The 17,038-nt window shown below is 33.4% G+C and overlaps 2 protein-coding genes across 2 annotated transcripts; both read left to right on the top strand.

The window, feature by feature from the left end:
- Positions 1-2,899: 2,899 nt before the first annotated feature.
- LOC147386812 (uncharacterized) lies at positions 2,900-3,504 on the top strand. The gene is made up of 2 exons (XM_086424623.1): positions 2,900-3,158; positions 3,341-3,504. The coding sequence occupies exons 1-2, from the start codon at positions 2,900-2,902 to the stop codon at positions 3,502-3,504; spliced, it is 423 nt and encodes a 140-aa protein (XP_086280749.1).
- Positions 3,505-15,519: 12,015 nt separating this feature from the next.
- Positions 15,520-16,113, top strand: LOC147386811 (uncharacterized). Its single transcript, XM_086424622.1, has one exon. The coding sequence runs from the start codon at positions 15,520-15,522 to the stop codon at positions 16,111-16,113; it is 594 nt and encodes a 197-aa protein (XP_086280748.1).
- Positions 16,114-17,038: the final 925 nt, after the last annotated feature.

The following is a 17,038-nucleotide window of genomic DNA, read 5'->3' as shown; positions in this document are numbered from 1 at the left end:
TTTCATCATCCTCTCTAATTGAGGGATTAGCTACGAGTCATCACAGATTCATAAAATATAAAAATTAAAGTAGGTAAGTAAAAATAATAGGAACTTGAATTTATGATCTAACTTGAATTTTTAATCAATTTGTACAAAGCCTTTCTCTGATTATGGAAAAATAAAATTATAGAAAATAAAACCTAATCTTAACCTAAAATTCTCTCCCAAAAGAAGCATATTGAAACAAAGGGTCTGGGTCCCTTTTAAATATAAGAAAATTTGGGTTTCTATTTTTTCCGAAAACCCTAACCCATATTACACAGCTTCTACCGAAAGGACCAAGTCAGCACCGTTCGAGCGTGAAATTCCAGGAGAATCCAGTGCCGCTTGTTAGAGAATAGGATGCACTGTATTAAAATGCATGAGATATATTGTATCATTGTTAGTTTATCTCGCACAAATGGAAGGTTGTGATGAAGGATATTCTAGAATATATATTGATATTTAGAATATATCAGTTAGATCCTAATTGATATATTCTAAATATCAATATATATTCTAGAATATCCTTCATCACTACCTTCCAGTTGTGTGAGATAAACTAACAATGATACAATGTCTCTCATGCATTTTAATACAGTGCATCTTATTCTCTAACACCGCTTCCTTATAGGGGCTTCTGATTTCTAAATTTGTGCTGGAGCTCCTTAAATCAGCTTTTGCTCATTAAATCGGTGCAAGCTCCTTTCAAATATATTGATCTGGATGTTGCAATCTTCCGTTGAGTGTTTTGAAGAAAATTTATCACTTGTTGAACAATTTTCTTTGGAGTGGCCCTACAATGAAGCGTCAATATTATCAGATTAATTGGGTCAAACCGTGTATCCCTATTGATTTTGGCGGCTTAGGTATTCGAAGAGTAAAGTATTTAAATAAAATAGGGTTGATGGGACTTTTTTGGGAAGGGTCCCTATCCGTGGCCAACAGTTTGGCAAACATTTTGGCAAACACTTTTTCAAAACATGGGTTAGAGGTCTTGGAATGGGCTGATTTTTGGTGAGGATGATCTCTACGGTGAGGAGATCATCCTCACCAAAAATCAGCTCATTCCAAAACTTCTAGCCCCATTTTACAAGTTGAAAAATCGTGAACCGTCCATTTTTTGTAAACCATTTTTGATGAGGTTAGAAGTTTTGGAATGGGCTGATTTTTGGTGATGATGATCTCCTCACCATAGAGATCATCCTCACCAAAAATCAGCCCATTCCAAGACCTCTAACCCATGTTTTGAAAAATGTGTTTGCCAAAATGTTTGCCAAACTGTTGGCCATTGAACGCTACTCTTTTGGGAATTGCTGGAAATTAATTCTCTTTGGGTGAATTGGATGATAATTTGCTATTGTTCAGGTGGTTTTTGGTATACTCAACTTTTTCAAACTGCCCATGTGCATGGAGAGGAATTATCAAGGCTAGAGACGAAGCAATGAAAAATATCAGAATCTTTCTGGGTAAAGGCTATAACACTCTTATATTGAAAGACCCGTGGCTTCATTGATGATGATGAATGGAACCTAAAAGCTCCTTATAATGACAGAATGCAAGATGTATTTCAGCCTGTTAAAACTCATCCAATTCCAAAACGTTTGCTTGAGGATAAACCTATTTGGACGGCTGGCTTGGATGGTAAATTCAGCTCCAAATGACATTTAATGTCACACTATTTGGACGGCTTAGCCACAATCCAACACTGCTGTTTTGTTATAGTCAGATTTGCTAACATAAGAAGTTCTATTAGATATAAGGTGCCTTTCAGGACTTCCCTTCCATCATATAACATACCCCTTCAACTTTTGGTAACTTTCTGAGATACTTATTGTTTCATAACTGATGATATATCCTTTATCTTTTGGTTTCAATACGTGAAAAATGGAAAATTTGATGGGCCAAGGCCCATGAATTTTAGAAACAGAATTTCGATAGCCTAGGGCCGTTGAAAATTTTTATGTTCACTAGAATCCATGGCTTAGGGAGGTTGAATTTCTTTCATCCTCTATTAATTCAATGTAATCCGTCCATCAAATAAAAAAATCGACACTGAATTTTGACGTCTTGTTCTCTCGAATTTTATGAAATTTGATGGCCTTGAAACTTCGAATATGGGTGTATTTCACATTGTGCTTACCATAATAGAATAATAGAAAATTATCTAATTACCCTTATCTTCAACATCTAGCCAACCTTGATTTTTCTCCCCAAAACCTTTCTTCAATTCCACAAAATCTTCATCCCATTGTGCAATTTCTGTACCTATTCGACCTCGTCTATAATCCATTATATTCTACCTTCTGCTGAGCCCTACAACTTAAAGTTTAATGATTTTTGGGGAAAGAAATGTAGTTTTTTTTTTTCTTTCAGAAAAAGCTTGAAAATGGTGGTATTTAGGTCACCTTATTAGTCTCTTAAAGAAGACCAGGGTCAAGGCTAAGTCATCAGTGTTAAAACACAAGGGGTATAATCAAGGATGTCTAAATTCATGTGAAAAAAAGGAAAGTTCAAGGACCAGCTCCAGCAGTTAATGTACACAGCTTTCGTTTATATTCTTATATCCTTCTTGTATAAATGGTCCTAATCAAATAGTCAAATATGAGGCCATGTAACTACACAGCTGGATTTCCTTCTATACTTGAAAGATACAGAATTGATTTCTCGTCAATAAATAATAAACTTTCTCTCTTTCAAACTCACAATCTAACTTTTGGCCATGGAAGCACAAGCGCCGGCAACAGTGATAGAACCTAATGTCTTTAATTGTAAGTTTTGTATGAAGAAATTCTCTAATTCAAAAGCATTGGGTGGGCATCAAATTGCTCATAAACGCAAGTGAAACTTAGAGAGAAGAGCACAAGAGCAGCGTATAATGGCTCATGGGCAAGCCTACAGCTACCCACACACATATTCTAGTATGCACAGTATTCCTCTTCATGGATCGCTTAGTAGACCTCTTGGAGTTCAGGTGCACTCAATGATACATAAGCCATATTACCCATGGTCTCTAGCTAGGGCTCGCTATGGTCATGGTGGGTCGACGATACCAGGCATTAACCCACAGCCTATTATTGACTATCGTGGGGGCAATAGAGGCTTGCATGGGACACAAGTGCTTCGGTTCAGTGATGGTGTTGTTAGAGAATAAGATGCACTGTTGTTAGAGAATAAGATGCACTGTATTAAAATGCATGAGATACATTATATCATTGTTAGTTTATCTCGCACAAATGGAAGGTTGTGGTGAAGGATATTCTAGAATGATACAATGTATCTCATGCATTTTAATACAGTGCATCTTATTCTCTACCAGGTGGTCCTATGGCTCGTGCGGCAGGGGTTATGCTGGGTGCTACAGCTTCTAATATTGCGGCGAATATGGTAGCTGCTGGTGTTGGTGATCATCCTTCGGGAGGTGGTCATTTGGAAACTCATCAGAAGGAGGAAGAGGAGCTTGACTTGACGTTGAAGCTTTGATTCTTTTTTTAGGACGGTTATGATGAATGTTAAGATTGTCATCTAGTGTTTTGTTTTATTTATGTGTTAGTTGCAGAACTTTAATAATAAGTGTAATTGATTGTTGGGAAAAATCAGTGAGGAATAAATTCAATTTCTTGTGATATTGGGCAAATCAAATTTTTATGAGGAAATTGATTTTCTCTCAGATTTTTCCCGCTATCAAACAAACCCATAATTTTTTTTTCAAGTTGTTGCTACTTTGCTTCTGTGTTTTGTGTAACCCTTACGATGAGTGTTTGTTTGCAAATTTATTTTGTGCTTCAATGAAATAAGGATAAATTCAGACCGATAGCCCTGTGTAATTTCCTATATAAGATCATAAAAAAATCCTTTCTAATAGGCTCTCTAAATGCTTATCTAGCATTGTCAGTCCTTTTCAATCGGTTTTAATTAAAGGCAGGAAAATTCAAGATAATATTCTTCTTGCCCATGGAATTCATAATTTTCACTCCTATAGCAACACAATTTTTCTGTGCTAAGATTGACATTAGGAAATCTTATGACTGTGTTAGTTGGTCTTTTCTTAATGGTCTTCTCCTCAAATTTGGTCTTCCTGAGTCTTGGATGAGGTTAGTCATGGAGTATGTTTCATCGGCATCTTTTTCTATGATTTTAAATGAATCCTCCTTTGGCTATTTCCCTAGTGAACGTGGATTGAGACAAGGAGATCCTCTATCTCCTTATCGGTTTACTCTTGTTATGGAAGCCTTCTCATGTCTCATTCAACATAAAGTTCAATCTCATCTTATTAAGGTTCCGAGTATTTTTGGTGTCCCAAGTGTTTCTTATTTAAGTTTTGTAGATGATGTACATTTTTTCTCTTTGAATGAGTTTCAATCGCTAGAATCTTTTGGGGACGTTCTTTTGAACTTTGGGTTGATCTCTGGGTTGTTTATTAATGAAGGGAAAAGTCAATTACTTTTGAGCAAAACGTGTAGCCATAAAAAGTCTGTTTTAGATACTTTGGGTTTTAAGGAAGGTGATTTTCCAATCATGTATCTAGGATTGCCATTGTTCTCTACTCGTTTAACACAGTCAATGTGTCAACCATTAATTGATAAAATTCATAAAAGAGTAGATGGTTGGAAATCCCATTTTATTTCCTTTGCTGGTCGGTTAGAGCTTATAAAGTCTGTTCTTTCAAGTTTCTAAATTTATTGGTCAGCTTCTTTGAGCCTTCCTTTTAGTGTGCTAAAGAAAATAGAAAAATTGCTCAATAAGTTTTTGTGGAGGGGTCCTTCTCTTGAGCGTTATATACATTTTATGAAATGGTCCAAAGTCTGTACTCCTTTCGATTGTGGAGGTCTTGGTATTCGCCGCCTTAGGGAAAGTAACAAAGTGGGAATGATGAAACTTTTTTGGTCTCTCATTGAGAACAAAGGAGTGTGGACGACTTGGAGGAGGCAGAGATATGTGGGTAAAATGGATATATGGTCTTGTAATGCTCCTCAGAATGCATCCTAGGCATGGAGAAACATTTTGAAAGCAAGAACAACTGTGATGGAAAACTTATATATGCTGGTAGGGGATGGTCGAACCATGTGTATGTGGAGATCCATGGATTGAAGGACAGTCATAAATTTCCAGATTTGGGACGAGAGTTGTACATCAATTTGATAGTACGATGGAAGCAACAATCAGCCAATTCGTGGATAATGGAAGGCGGGTATTAACTATGCCACTTAATGATAGAATGCAAGAAGTAATTGATCTAGTTTCAGCACAATCACTTCCTAGAATTCTTGTGGAAGATAAATGTATTTGGAGAAGAAGTTCCAACGGTAAGTTCTCATATAAAAGTGCATATAGTACTATTAATGAGGATACAGGGAAAGTAGAATGGAAGAGAGTGGTCTGGCATGGTAGAAAAGTGCCACGGTATTCCTTTATAACATGGCTGACTATTCAGAAAAAACTCACTATACTTGAACATTTAAACAATATCTTTTTTCAATGTGAATACAGTAAATGGATATAGCATAATGTTTTGAGGAGATTTGGGATCATCAAGCAGGGGTTTGGTTTGGTCTTGGATGAAGTAGTATTGATCAAGATGCTTTTCAAACGAGGTGATTTTGGATATGATTCATTTAGCAATTTTTGCTCATATCTATCATGTTTGGAGAGAATGAAATAGAAGACTTTTTTAAGGGGTGGACAAGGCAAACAGAGTAATTTTTTGGTTGATTGCGGATGATTTCAAAAATGTGTTTAATGGTGTGGAGATGGAGACTAATTCCAATACGTGCTCTTTCTTACAAAGATGGGATTGCGTAGGGAAACACATTGCAAAGAAGATGAATTACATCTTTTGGAAATGTCCTGACGAAGATATAGTGAAGATTAACATGGATGAATCACTTTCAGAGGTTGGTGGAGGCTTCGGTTTTGTGGGAAGAAACCATTTGGGAGGTCTTCAATTTGCTGCTTGGGCTGGTTGTGATGATGACGATATAATATCCATAGAGCTTCAAGCTATAAAAGAAGCAATGGGGCATGCAAACACTACAAAATATGACGTATTTAAAGGCGGTTTTAAACTGCCACCAATTTCGACTAAACCGCCTCCAATATATTTAAGGGCGGTTTAATCAAACCGCCCACTATAGTGGCGTCGCTGATTCCTTTTAGTGGCCAACTAAGGACGGTTCTAAAACCGCCTCTAAATAATGATTTAAGGGCGTTTTTTATATTTTTGAGGCTATTTGAAAACCGCCTCTAATAATAATAATTTAATGGCGGTTTAAAAACCGCCTCTAAAGAATATGATTTAAGGGCGATTATTATATTTTAGAGGCTATTTGAAAACCACCTCTAATAATAATGATTTAAAGGTAGTTTTAAAACCGCCTCTAAAGACTATGATTTAAGGGCGATTTTTATACTTTAGAGGCAGTTTAAAAAACCGCCCCTAATAATAAATTTAGTTTAAAAAAAAAACAACATTAGAGGCAGTTCAAAACCGCCTCTAATGTTGTAATAAAAATTTAATAAAATATTTATTCCAAAATAAATTCTACAATTATATAAAGAAAAAGAGCTGCTATTGGCACCCCAAATTTCACTTATTACATGTTTATAAAAATATGCCACAACTTGTAAATGAATATTTTACCAAACATGTTTAGGATTCCTCAAAGATGACAGACCAGAGTTTTGTCATACACGTTTGATGACAATAGTATTATTTTATTATAGATAACAACAACATTATTAAACAAATAAATAAATTGTAATTAAATGGTACAAAAAATCAATTTACACAAGTACAAACTTTCATCAATAAGAGAAACATATATACAAATCAAATAAAGAGTTAGAGTAGACTTATCAAGCCATGAATACACATCTATCCAAAATGCATCCAACACATGGACAAAGTACAAACACATGCCCAGATTTTTTTCTTGTAATATATGAGGACTAAATGCATGCATGTAAAATTTACAATTTCAAGGAATAAATGCATATTACATAAATTCCTTCAAGAAGCACGAAAGATCAACAAATTAGAAATGTTAGTAAAGGTGCAACTCACCCAATGCCATTTCTTAAGCATAACATACATACTTCTCATCATTGGTTAGCATTGCCAAAAATCTGTATAAACAAGCACAAATCTTAGTAATTGAATAAGAATAGAAAGCATTTCAATGTGTAAATTTTAACTAAAACCTAAAATTTATACAACCTGATAGTATTCGTAAGATTTTGATAATTATAATAGGAAACTTGAGGTTTGGTGCCTCACCTAAACGCCGAGGTTGAACTTGCCAAGAAAGGCACCAACTTAGGAAGTCTAACTTTTTATCGATAAGCTAGGGTGAGAACGGGGACCCACCCTAATATTAATCTTGATTATCTTACATTATTGTTGTTGAAATTAAGTGGAGGAAAAAGGAGAAAAATAGAAGAGCGAAAATATTTCTTTGAGGCAAATAGTAATCTACATTGTCTTATAGACAACAAATGCCCCCACTCTGGTTGAAATCGAAGATGCAAATAGGTTGCTGGCGAATGTGTCTTCAAGATACAATAGAGCCTAATTTTGCCAAAAACTATATATTTCTTTAAAGTTTGTAATAACCTTGAGAAAATCTGCCCCACAAAATCTCGGACACACGAATGCCTCTTTATGTTAAAAACAGACAAAAGTATAATTAAGAAGAAAATTAGAAAGAGAGAGAGAGTGAGATTAATTTTGTTGACAAAATTGATTTCTATATTCAGAGAACAATCTCAATGGTCACATCCATTTGAAAATGGACAAAGGAACTCAATAGATACAAAACCCATTAAAAGGTATCCTTTGGAGGACACTCTTTACACCAAAAGGCAATGGCACCTTTTAGAACCACTCAGCACCTATTTGGATCTGAGAACCTGTTAGGCACCCTATGAGTCCATTCGTCACCCTTTGGACCGGCTTGGAGCTTTTCCAAAGTTGGACGGCCCCTCTCTCTCTTTTAATTTTCGCTTTCTTTCATTTATATTACGTTACTATATATGTATATTATATAAAATAAAAAAATATTTTAATTTTTTCATATAAATAAAGAGCCATTAGGAGCTCTCAAGGTGAGAGTCTTTAGATTGAAAAAAGAGGTGAGAAGATGATCTTATTTATAGGTTTCAAAAATCTCTCCAAAAATATTATAAAGCAATATGGTATTTACAAAATAGTTGAAAATATAGCGAAAACCATTTTTTCACAAACATCAATCCATGTGAAAAGATGTCAACCAATAGGATTAATGTAGATTCTTGTATATGGTGGATAATGATGATAGACCTACAATGAACATCATATTTGAAGGTATGAAGATGGCAAGGGTTTTACATACTTAGAAAGCAAAAGAAAAATCAAAAGTAAAAACAAAAGTAAAAGTAAAAGTTAAAGTAAAAAAGTGAAAGTAAGAGTTAAGTAGTTAGTTTGTAAGTTGTGGTGTAAAAGTTTTAGTCCCACATTGAATAGAAACAACTAAAAAGTATAACTTGTTTATAGAAGCTCTCACATAGTATAGTAAGTGTGAGAAAGATATGGGTCAAACCCACGCGCATGTGAGGGTTTATAGGTTCTAAAAGTGATTTGTACCCATTGATTTGAAAAACCTTAGTGCGTGCAATGCACGAGTATAGGGGGTGCAAATCTTTAGATTTAAATTACTCGTGGGTATGCGTGAAAGGTCCACTTTCGCTAAAACTTTTTTGAACCGAGTTGAACTCAATGAGTTACAACTGATGGCTTCTAAGTGACTAATAGAGTTAACTCAGGACTGTTCTAAGATACATAAATGGTGTCTCAACTCTACAGCCATGTGTGTCTGTTCAAACAGTCATAACTCAAACTCTACAGATACATGTCTATTCAAAAAGTCACAACTCTTTTCAATAGCCTTGGTGACTGTCCAGAGAGACATTTCTAATTCTATAAATTCTCATGTGTTGCTTCTTTTGCATTCATTCACCTTTTGAGTTATTACTTGCATAATATCCTTCGATTTTCAAAAGATTTTTTTCGTGTGTCCTTGAGAGTATAATTCACAATACAAGTTCATTTGTATGTGTACACTTGGAGTGTTGTCTTGTACACTTGTGGAGCATTGTATCCTGGGAGATAGATCTCCAGAGACTATTGGTGCATCATAGGGGTGAAATCTGTCTTAAGGTTATTGTGTCCAATACAACCCTTGATCATTTCAACATTAAGATAATATATTTTACGATATTTAGAATATACTTTGTTATTTTATTTCACAATCTTTTCTGTTTATTGTCTGTAATCTAACATCACAAGTTTTTAACAAAGAGGAATAAAAAAAGATGCATTTGGTAAGGTGGGGCCAACATCTCGTTCATGTTCCATATTTGGAGAGGCACTGGTGCTCTTGTTGAATTATTTCCGAATGTTGTAGATAAGACCACCTATGATTCCACAAGTTAAAAACATTCCAAATCAAATACAAGGGTTTCTATCAACTAAACATAAAAAGAAGAGGATTTTTCTTGTTCCATACAAGCTCCGATAATTTGAGCTTCCGATACTAGCTTGATGTGAGTCAATCATCAATATTTTGTGAAAATAAATGGTTAGTGGTCAACTAACTTACTCTCTTGCATGATAGGAAACTTTTGTGGAGTCGTGACCCACAATATATGGTACCGAGCATATGGAAGTGGAAAGCTTGTGAAATTTCTTTACTATTATTATGATAGAAGGTGGAGTAGGAGTGGTTGGATACCAAAAGTTGTGCAGCTATAAATCCAGAAAATTGCAACCAAAAACTAAAGTCACATTACTAATTTTGAAAACTACAAATATCCCTCTTTACTATCTAATCAACAAAAAAATACTTTAAAAAATATTTTAAATTACAAATAAGCCCATTTGATACATGTGGGTTTACACATGCCGCCTTCTAGTAGTAATTTATAACGAAAGTTTTTCTTGATGAAAAAAGGGAAAATTATAAAAAAAGAAATATATATATATATTATCTTATAACTATTAAAAAAAAATTTCAACAAATTATCAAATAAGTAATAAACCGGCGGTCCAAACATTGATTTTCAAAAACTGACGGTTGGACTGCCCTAAATAAATATATATTATATATAATAATAGAGAAGGTGGAGTAGGAGTGGTTGGATACCAAAAAGTTGTGCAGCGCTATAAATCCAGAAAATGCAACCGAAAATAAAGTCACATTACTAATTTTGAAAATTACAAATATCCCTCTTTACTATCTAATCAACAAAAAAATACTTTAAAAAATATTTTAAATTACAAATAAGCCCATTTGATACATGTGGGTTTACACATGCCACCTTCTAGCAGTAATTTATAACGAAAGGTTTTCTTGATGAAAAAAGGAAAAATTAAAAAAAAAAGAAATATATATATATTATATATATATATATATTATCTTATAACTATTAAAAAAAATTTCAACAAATTATCAAATAGTAATAAACCGGAGGTCCAAACATCGATTTTCAAAAACTGATGGTTGGACCGCCCTAAATAAATATATATTATATATAATAATATAATAAAAAAAATATACACGTATATATTAAATTATATGTTATTATATATAAAATTATAATAAGTAATATAATGTTTTACTAGAATATATTGTTTTAAAAAGAAAATGTATTATAAATAATTTTTAAATAGAATTTTTTATATTTTAATCGGTTATGTCCACTGGCACAACGAAGACTAAAACGTAATGGTCATGCATCTTCAACCTCATTATTTAGTCTATTAAACTTAGGTCAATTATGACGACATTGAGTTAATGGCGACAATATTGCATTCTCTTTGGGAAGGATTCTGCACTTCATAAGGAACTAGAATTTCCTCCATAGAAAGTTTCATAAGTGAATCAATATTTTTCAACTGAAAATTCATCAGGAGAAAATCATAATAATCTCATCTTCTAACACCACATGGAGATATTGCATGTTTATAAGGAAGGGGTATGTTGTCATTTTTTCAAAAGTACAATATCTATGGTCCATTTGAACAACATGTGTTCTTGATTTTTTATGGTCATGAAATATTTCAAACCTCATATCATTAATCATTAAAATATTACAACCACTTGCTCTTTCAACTCTTTTTAAATTTTTTTCTATTTTTCGAACTAGTCATGTATTCCATTTTGAACAATAAATCCTACGTTTATTGTGTAACTCAATAATCTTACATTTAATTCCCTCTATAAAATCAGTTATTGTTTTTAATGGCAAATTTGCAATCCATGCATTAAAACATTCATTTAAGTTTGAAGTTATTACCCTGAATCATGGAATATGAGTGTAAGCTACCGTCTAATTAATTAAAGCATGAGTTGGATCCTCATTATTTATTATACATTGATATTGTTTTTTTTTTTTTTCATTTTTTTTAAAAATTGTTTCTAGGTGTCTATTACAATCAAGTTCATCCTATTTTTTAGCTACTCATTTTAGCACTGGACAAAATTATTTTCTGTGAAATACGAAATTTCTTTATTAACTTACCTTGAAAATGTTGAACACAGAAAAATAAGAAATATTTTTTTCTATAGCAATTATTAAACCTTTTTGTTTATCCAAAATAAAAGATATTTTATTAAAATCAAACGATCCATGTGATCTTTCAAAATAATTTAGAAATCATTTTCAAGTATGTTTAGTTTCTGGTGCAATCAATACATATGCCAATCTAAAGAAACCACCACTGGATCGTATCAAACGTTATAAGCATAATACCTAGATATTTATCATTTAAAATGTATCATTTTATCCTATCACAGGTAAGCAATCATTTTTAAATCCATCTATATATGATTTAAAAAAAATGAAAACCCTTTGAAAATTTCCTTCATGACTAGTTTTAGAAAATAAAAACTATCAGCATTTGTTTCTAAAATGGTTTGACAATAATGATCAAGATTCCTATATCCTTCAACTTCACAACCATGTATTTTGCAGTTAGTTTTTCTTTCGGTTTCCAAGCTTTAACATATGAAATTCTTAGATTATGTACATCCAAAATATCATTTATTATAGTACAAGGTGTATGAACTTGATTATTTCTTAATCTATTAATAATTTTATCATTTATCAAATTACTAGTTGATGGGGATGTGATCAAGAGTCCATCCTACCATTGCATGGTGCACCGCATTTAAGATAGAAATAGTAATGATCTTCCTACCATGCCATATTCAATTTTCATAATCACAATTTACTATTAGTTTTTCTTTATTATTTAATGCATAATTTACAGAATTTTTTTTTTTAATGCTAAGTTAAGAATATGAAATCAAATTCTTTTGACATTTTTGTAAATCTTACCTACATAAATCTCATGCATATCTTCTCATCGTCTAATAATGAACTTCATATATCAGCTATTAGCTCATCGTTATCACTATCGGTGTTATTTTCTTGTAAAATAGAATTATTTCAACATAATTAGGTATAGTCGAATTGTCGGCATTCTCACATATTTGATTTGAGGAGTTAGGCTCACCTCGTGAATTTACGTGAAAATCGACTTTGCCATTTAAACATATCTCGAATTATATGAATGTTTGGCATGGACTACATAAAGAAATATACTTAGGCAATTTTAATTCACTTCTAATATGTACTCCCAAGTAGATTGATTATAAATATCAATTAAAATTGATTGAGAACCTATTGTTACAAGTGACCTTAATATAAAGTTTTTCTAATCTCGCAATTCGAAGCAATCATTGTACGTACCTGCGACAATGTAATCTCTGAAGTTACCAACAAAATTGGAGTACTATCACCAATGTACGTCAGGTCTTCACAATAACCTTCATACTAGTCTACAATCACTCTTTGAGGAGCCATCTCAGAAATTAAACTTTTCTTACAAATTTTTTGAAAAGAATGTACCAATCATTAAGAAATTAGAGAGAAAGAAACCAGGGAGACTAATCAGTTGAATTGGTTGTAAGATTTGTGATAAATAGGGAATGAATGTGTTATTTATAATGGGATAGTTAATGACCATTGGGAGTGGAGTGGAAAATATGACCGTTAGCATAACTCGGTGAAAAAGTTTTAAACTTGACTGTTATAGCAAACATCAACGATTGGACTGTCGATTTTCAATGGCTGGCCACTTGAAAATCGACAGTTGGTCAACTGATTTTCGAGCAGGCATTTTGTCCACTTGAAAATGGGCCATCGGACCACCAGTTTATTACTTTTTTGATAATTTTTCAAGAATTATTAATTTTTAATAATTATAAAATAATATATTACTTTTTAAATAATTTTCCCTATAAAAATTTGATATTCTTTGACAAGAATTACCTCCAATGGCTGCCACATTTTTGGTTGGGTGCGACTGTGACCCACCAAACCTTCATTTAATCACATTACGTTTGACAAATAAAATTCTAGATTGAAAGTAATGAATGGGTCTTGGGCTCATGAAGCCATTGCTAACAATATAGATAAGAAAATAATAATTTATTTTTTTCCCGGGATTTTGCATGTCATCAGCTCGAAAATGTAAGGAGGTATCTCAAACATTCACCAAAAGGTGAGGGGAGGGGGGGAGGGTTATCTCTAAATTACCCACGCTCTTATACTAGAGTATCCTAAGACCCGCATTATGATGGATTTTTGTTAGTGGAAAAACTACTTTAACCCTATCACCTTATGACCGTTGGAAACAATAACTTATTTACCTAAAGAGACTGTTCAAGGGACAAAATTTTTGGCAAAGTGTTTTAGAAATATGGACTAGAAGTTTCAGAAAAGACGGATTTTTGGTGATGAGGATGATCTCTATGAGGAGGAGATCATCATCACCAAATATCAGCCCACTTTGAAACTTCGAAACCTAGTTTACAAGTTGAAGAATAGTGGACCATCCATTTTTTTTCTAAACCACTTTTGATGGGGTTAGAAGTTTTTGAATGGACTGATTGTTTGTGAGGATGATCTCCTTACCATAAAGATCATCCCCACAAAAAATAACTAACCCATATTTTTGAAAAACGTCAAAAGTTCTGTCCCTTGAATGGTCCTTTTTACCAAAAATCATACATTTAACAATTTTGTAAATAATTTGTTGTGTGTTGTCCCGGTACAAAGTGCATTTTGTTGCATGGTTTTGTAATTTATCATTTCTTTAAACTCGCAAGTCCACGAATTATTGAAGTCGACTAATATCAATAATTTTCAAGTCGGGTGTTTTAGTTTTGAAATATAACTTCGAATAATAGCTTAAGGATGACTTGAGTGATCCATAAGAAGACTAAGTGTTTCCCAATTTGAAATCTTTTAAAAATAAATTTATGGCTAATACCATGAAATCAATAGAATCATTTACACGCACATCAATAGATCTACCAAATATATATTCATTAGTTGATGAGCCAATTAAAGTCCATAATAGAACATTTCAGTGTGCATCCAATTCTCTTGGCATGCTCCCCCAATTCCTATTATGGAATTTTATGTGTCATATATCTTTTTGCAGAAACGTGTTACTTCATGAAGTCTCTTCACATCGTTTTGATGCAAAGTTCACACATAACACTAGGACTCCACAAACTCTCACTTTTTATGTTAACATTTGATAGTATAAGATGGATGTTTTTGATGGTGATAGATAAAAAAGGGTAAATTAGAAATACTCCCTAGTGTAAATATTTGAGATAGCCCCTATTGTTGTTAAACTGATGATATAACACTTGCCTTACAAACTAATAAAAATTAACTGAAATGCCCTCAACTTCAACATCTAGTAAAAAAAACCTAGTTTTCTCTCACAACGCCCTTCGTAGTCAAACTCTTCAACTACTCTAGTAAGTTTTTTTTTTTTAAATTTTTTTTAAAACTTATTAGACCTATAGCTAGTCTATAACCCATTCTATTCAATCTCATCTTCAACAATATCATGCCAAAAAATTTTGATTTTTCTTCTCCAAAACTCATCATCTTCAACTTCCTAGAAGTGATCTTGTACTTGAGGTTGAAGTCACCACTGAAAATTTATTTAACCCAAGAACTCGAACATAAAGGTTTTTGAGCTAAATACCAAGGCTTATTTTTTCTTCAAAGAGTTGAAAATGATGGCATTTAGGCTATTTTATTAGCCTCTCAAAGAATACCAGGGTCAAGGGTAAGCCATCAGTTTGAAAACACACGGGGCATCATCAATACTCACAGAAACGTGAAGGGTATTCTCTAAATTCACAAAAATAAAAACCCATGTGGAAAAAAAGGCAAGCTGAAGGTCGGCCACCTCCAGCACTTATGTATACAGCTTTCCTATATATTCTAGTATCGTTCTTGTATAGTTGGTCCTTATCGAAGAGTAAATGATAAGGCCATACTGATTTCATTCCATACTTGGAATATATAGAATTGATATCTCGTCAATAAATAATAATCTTCCTGTCTTCCAAACTCACAATTCAATCAACAATGTCTGCCATTGAAGCACAAGGGTCTGCAACAGTAATAGAACCAAAGGTCTTTTATTGCAAGTATTGTCTGAAGAAATTCTACAGCTCGCAAGCACTGGCTGGGCACCAAAATGCCCATAGACACGAGCGAAACTTAGCAAGAAGAGCACAAGAAGTGGATACAATGGCTCTTGGGCAAGCTTATTACAGCTACCCACACATATATTCTAGTATGGGTAGTCTTCCTCTTCATGGATCGTTTAATGGACCTCTTGGAGTTCAGATGCACTCGACGATTCATAAGCCGCATTATCCATGGTCCCTAGCCAGGGCTCAATATGGTCATGGTGTGCGGCCGATACCAAGCATTACTAACCCACAACCTATTATAGATTATCATACGGGAAATAGGGTTTTGCATGGGGCACAAGTGCTTCAGTTCAACAATGGTCGTCCTATGGTTCGTGCAGTAGGGGCTATGCTGGGTGCTACAGTTACTAATGATGTGGCAAGTACGGTCGATGCTGGTATTGGTGATCATCTTTCGAGAGGTAGTCGTTTGGAAACTCGTGACCAGGAGGAAGAGGAATTGGATTTGACATTGAAGCTCTGATTGTGTTGTTTTTTGTTTTTTGTTTTTGCATGGTTATGATTAATGTTAATAGTTTTATCTAGGGTTTCTTTTATTTATGTTTTAGTTGTAGAACTTCAATAATAAGTGTATTTGATTGCTGGGAAATGTCAGTGAGAAAGTTTTTTATTGTATATGGAAAAATGGATTCCAACAATCAAATCTTCTCACCCAAAGGGAGGAATAAAAATAATTTCTTGTGATATTTGGGCAAATCACATTTTATTGGGAAATTGATTTTCCCTTCGATTTGTCCAGCTATCAAACAGACTCATAGTTTGTTTTTTCCTTAGGTCTGTGTATACCTAATGATAAAATCTATTTTGTGCTTCAATTATGTAAGGATAAAGGAATTAAACAAGTCTTTCATGTTTCTCTAATTCAAAATAAAAACGAATTTTGCTATTATTTGTTAATTCATCACCTATCTAATCTAATCGCTGTTTTATGCAAACTCGTTTTCGAGTAATCTGCTTGATTGAGATTGAGAAAGTCACAAGTATTTTATGATAAAATGATCGGAAACACCCCATTTGATTATCATCCATTACAAGAAAATTGCTAATTAAGAATGAGAGTTTAAAACGATATTAAGTTGTTTCTAAATAATAACGGTCTAAGCCGTTTCAGTAGCCAAACCATTTTAAAAAATATTTTTCATTAGAAAACCCACTCAGGAATTGGTGTAGTATTCACATTCAAAGAGGAACAAAGCTAAAGCTCCAAGTGGTCTGACATTTCTCCCTTCTTCGCTTCGATCTTCAAAAAACCCTTATATCTAGAACTAATCAACCTCCGCCTCTCTCTACTAAGTTGAGTCATTAGGGCATATTCAAGCAAGATATGGAAGGAGATCAGCCTTGGAAATCTCTCTATTTCATCATCGATCTCTCAATCAAGTACACGA

Source organism: Akebia trifoliata, chromosome 14 (assembly GCF_017979445.1).
Source record: "Akebia trifoliata isolate Shusen 1 chromosome 14, ASM1797944v1, whole genome shotgun sequence".
Taxonomy (NCBI): Eukaryota; Viridiplantae; Streptophyta; class Magnoliopsida; order Ranunculales; family Lardizabalaceae; genus Akebia; species Akebia trifoliata.
Note: the sequence above shows the minus strand (reverse complement) of the source record. Positions and strands in the feature narration are given on the sequence as shown.

Excerpts from the sequence above, each read along its gene's own strand:
- LOC147386812 (XM_086424623.1), top strand. The coding sequence starts at position 2,900 with ATGGCTCATGGGCAAGCCTACAGCTACCCACACACATATTCTAGTATG. Across the intron at positions 3,159-3,340 it reads AGTGCTTCGGTTCAGTGATG|GTGGTCCTATGGCTCGTGCG; the intron begins GTGTTGTTAGAG and ends ATTCTCTACCAG.
- LOC147386811 (XM_086424622.1), top strand. The coding sequence starts at position 15,520 with ATGTCTGCCATTGAAGCACAAGGGTCTGCAACAGTAATAGAACCAAAG.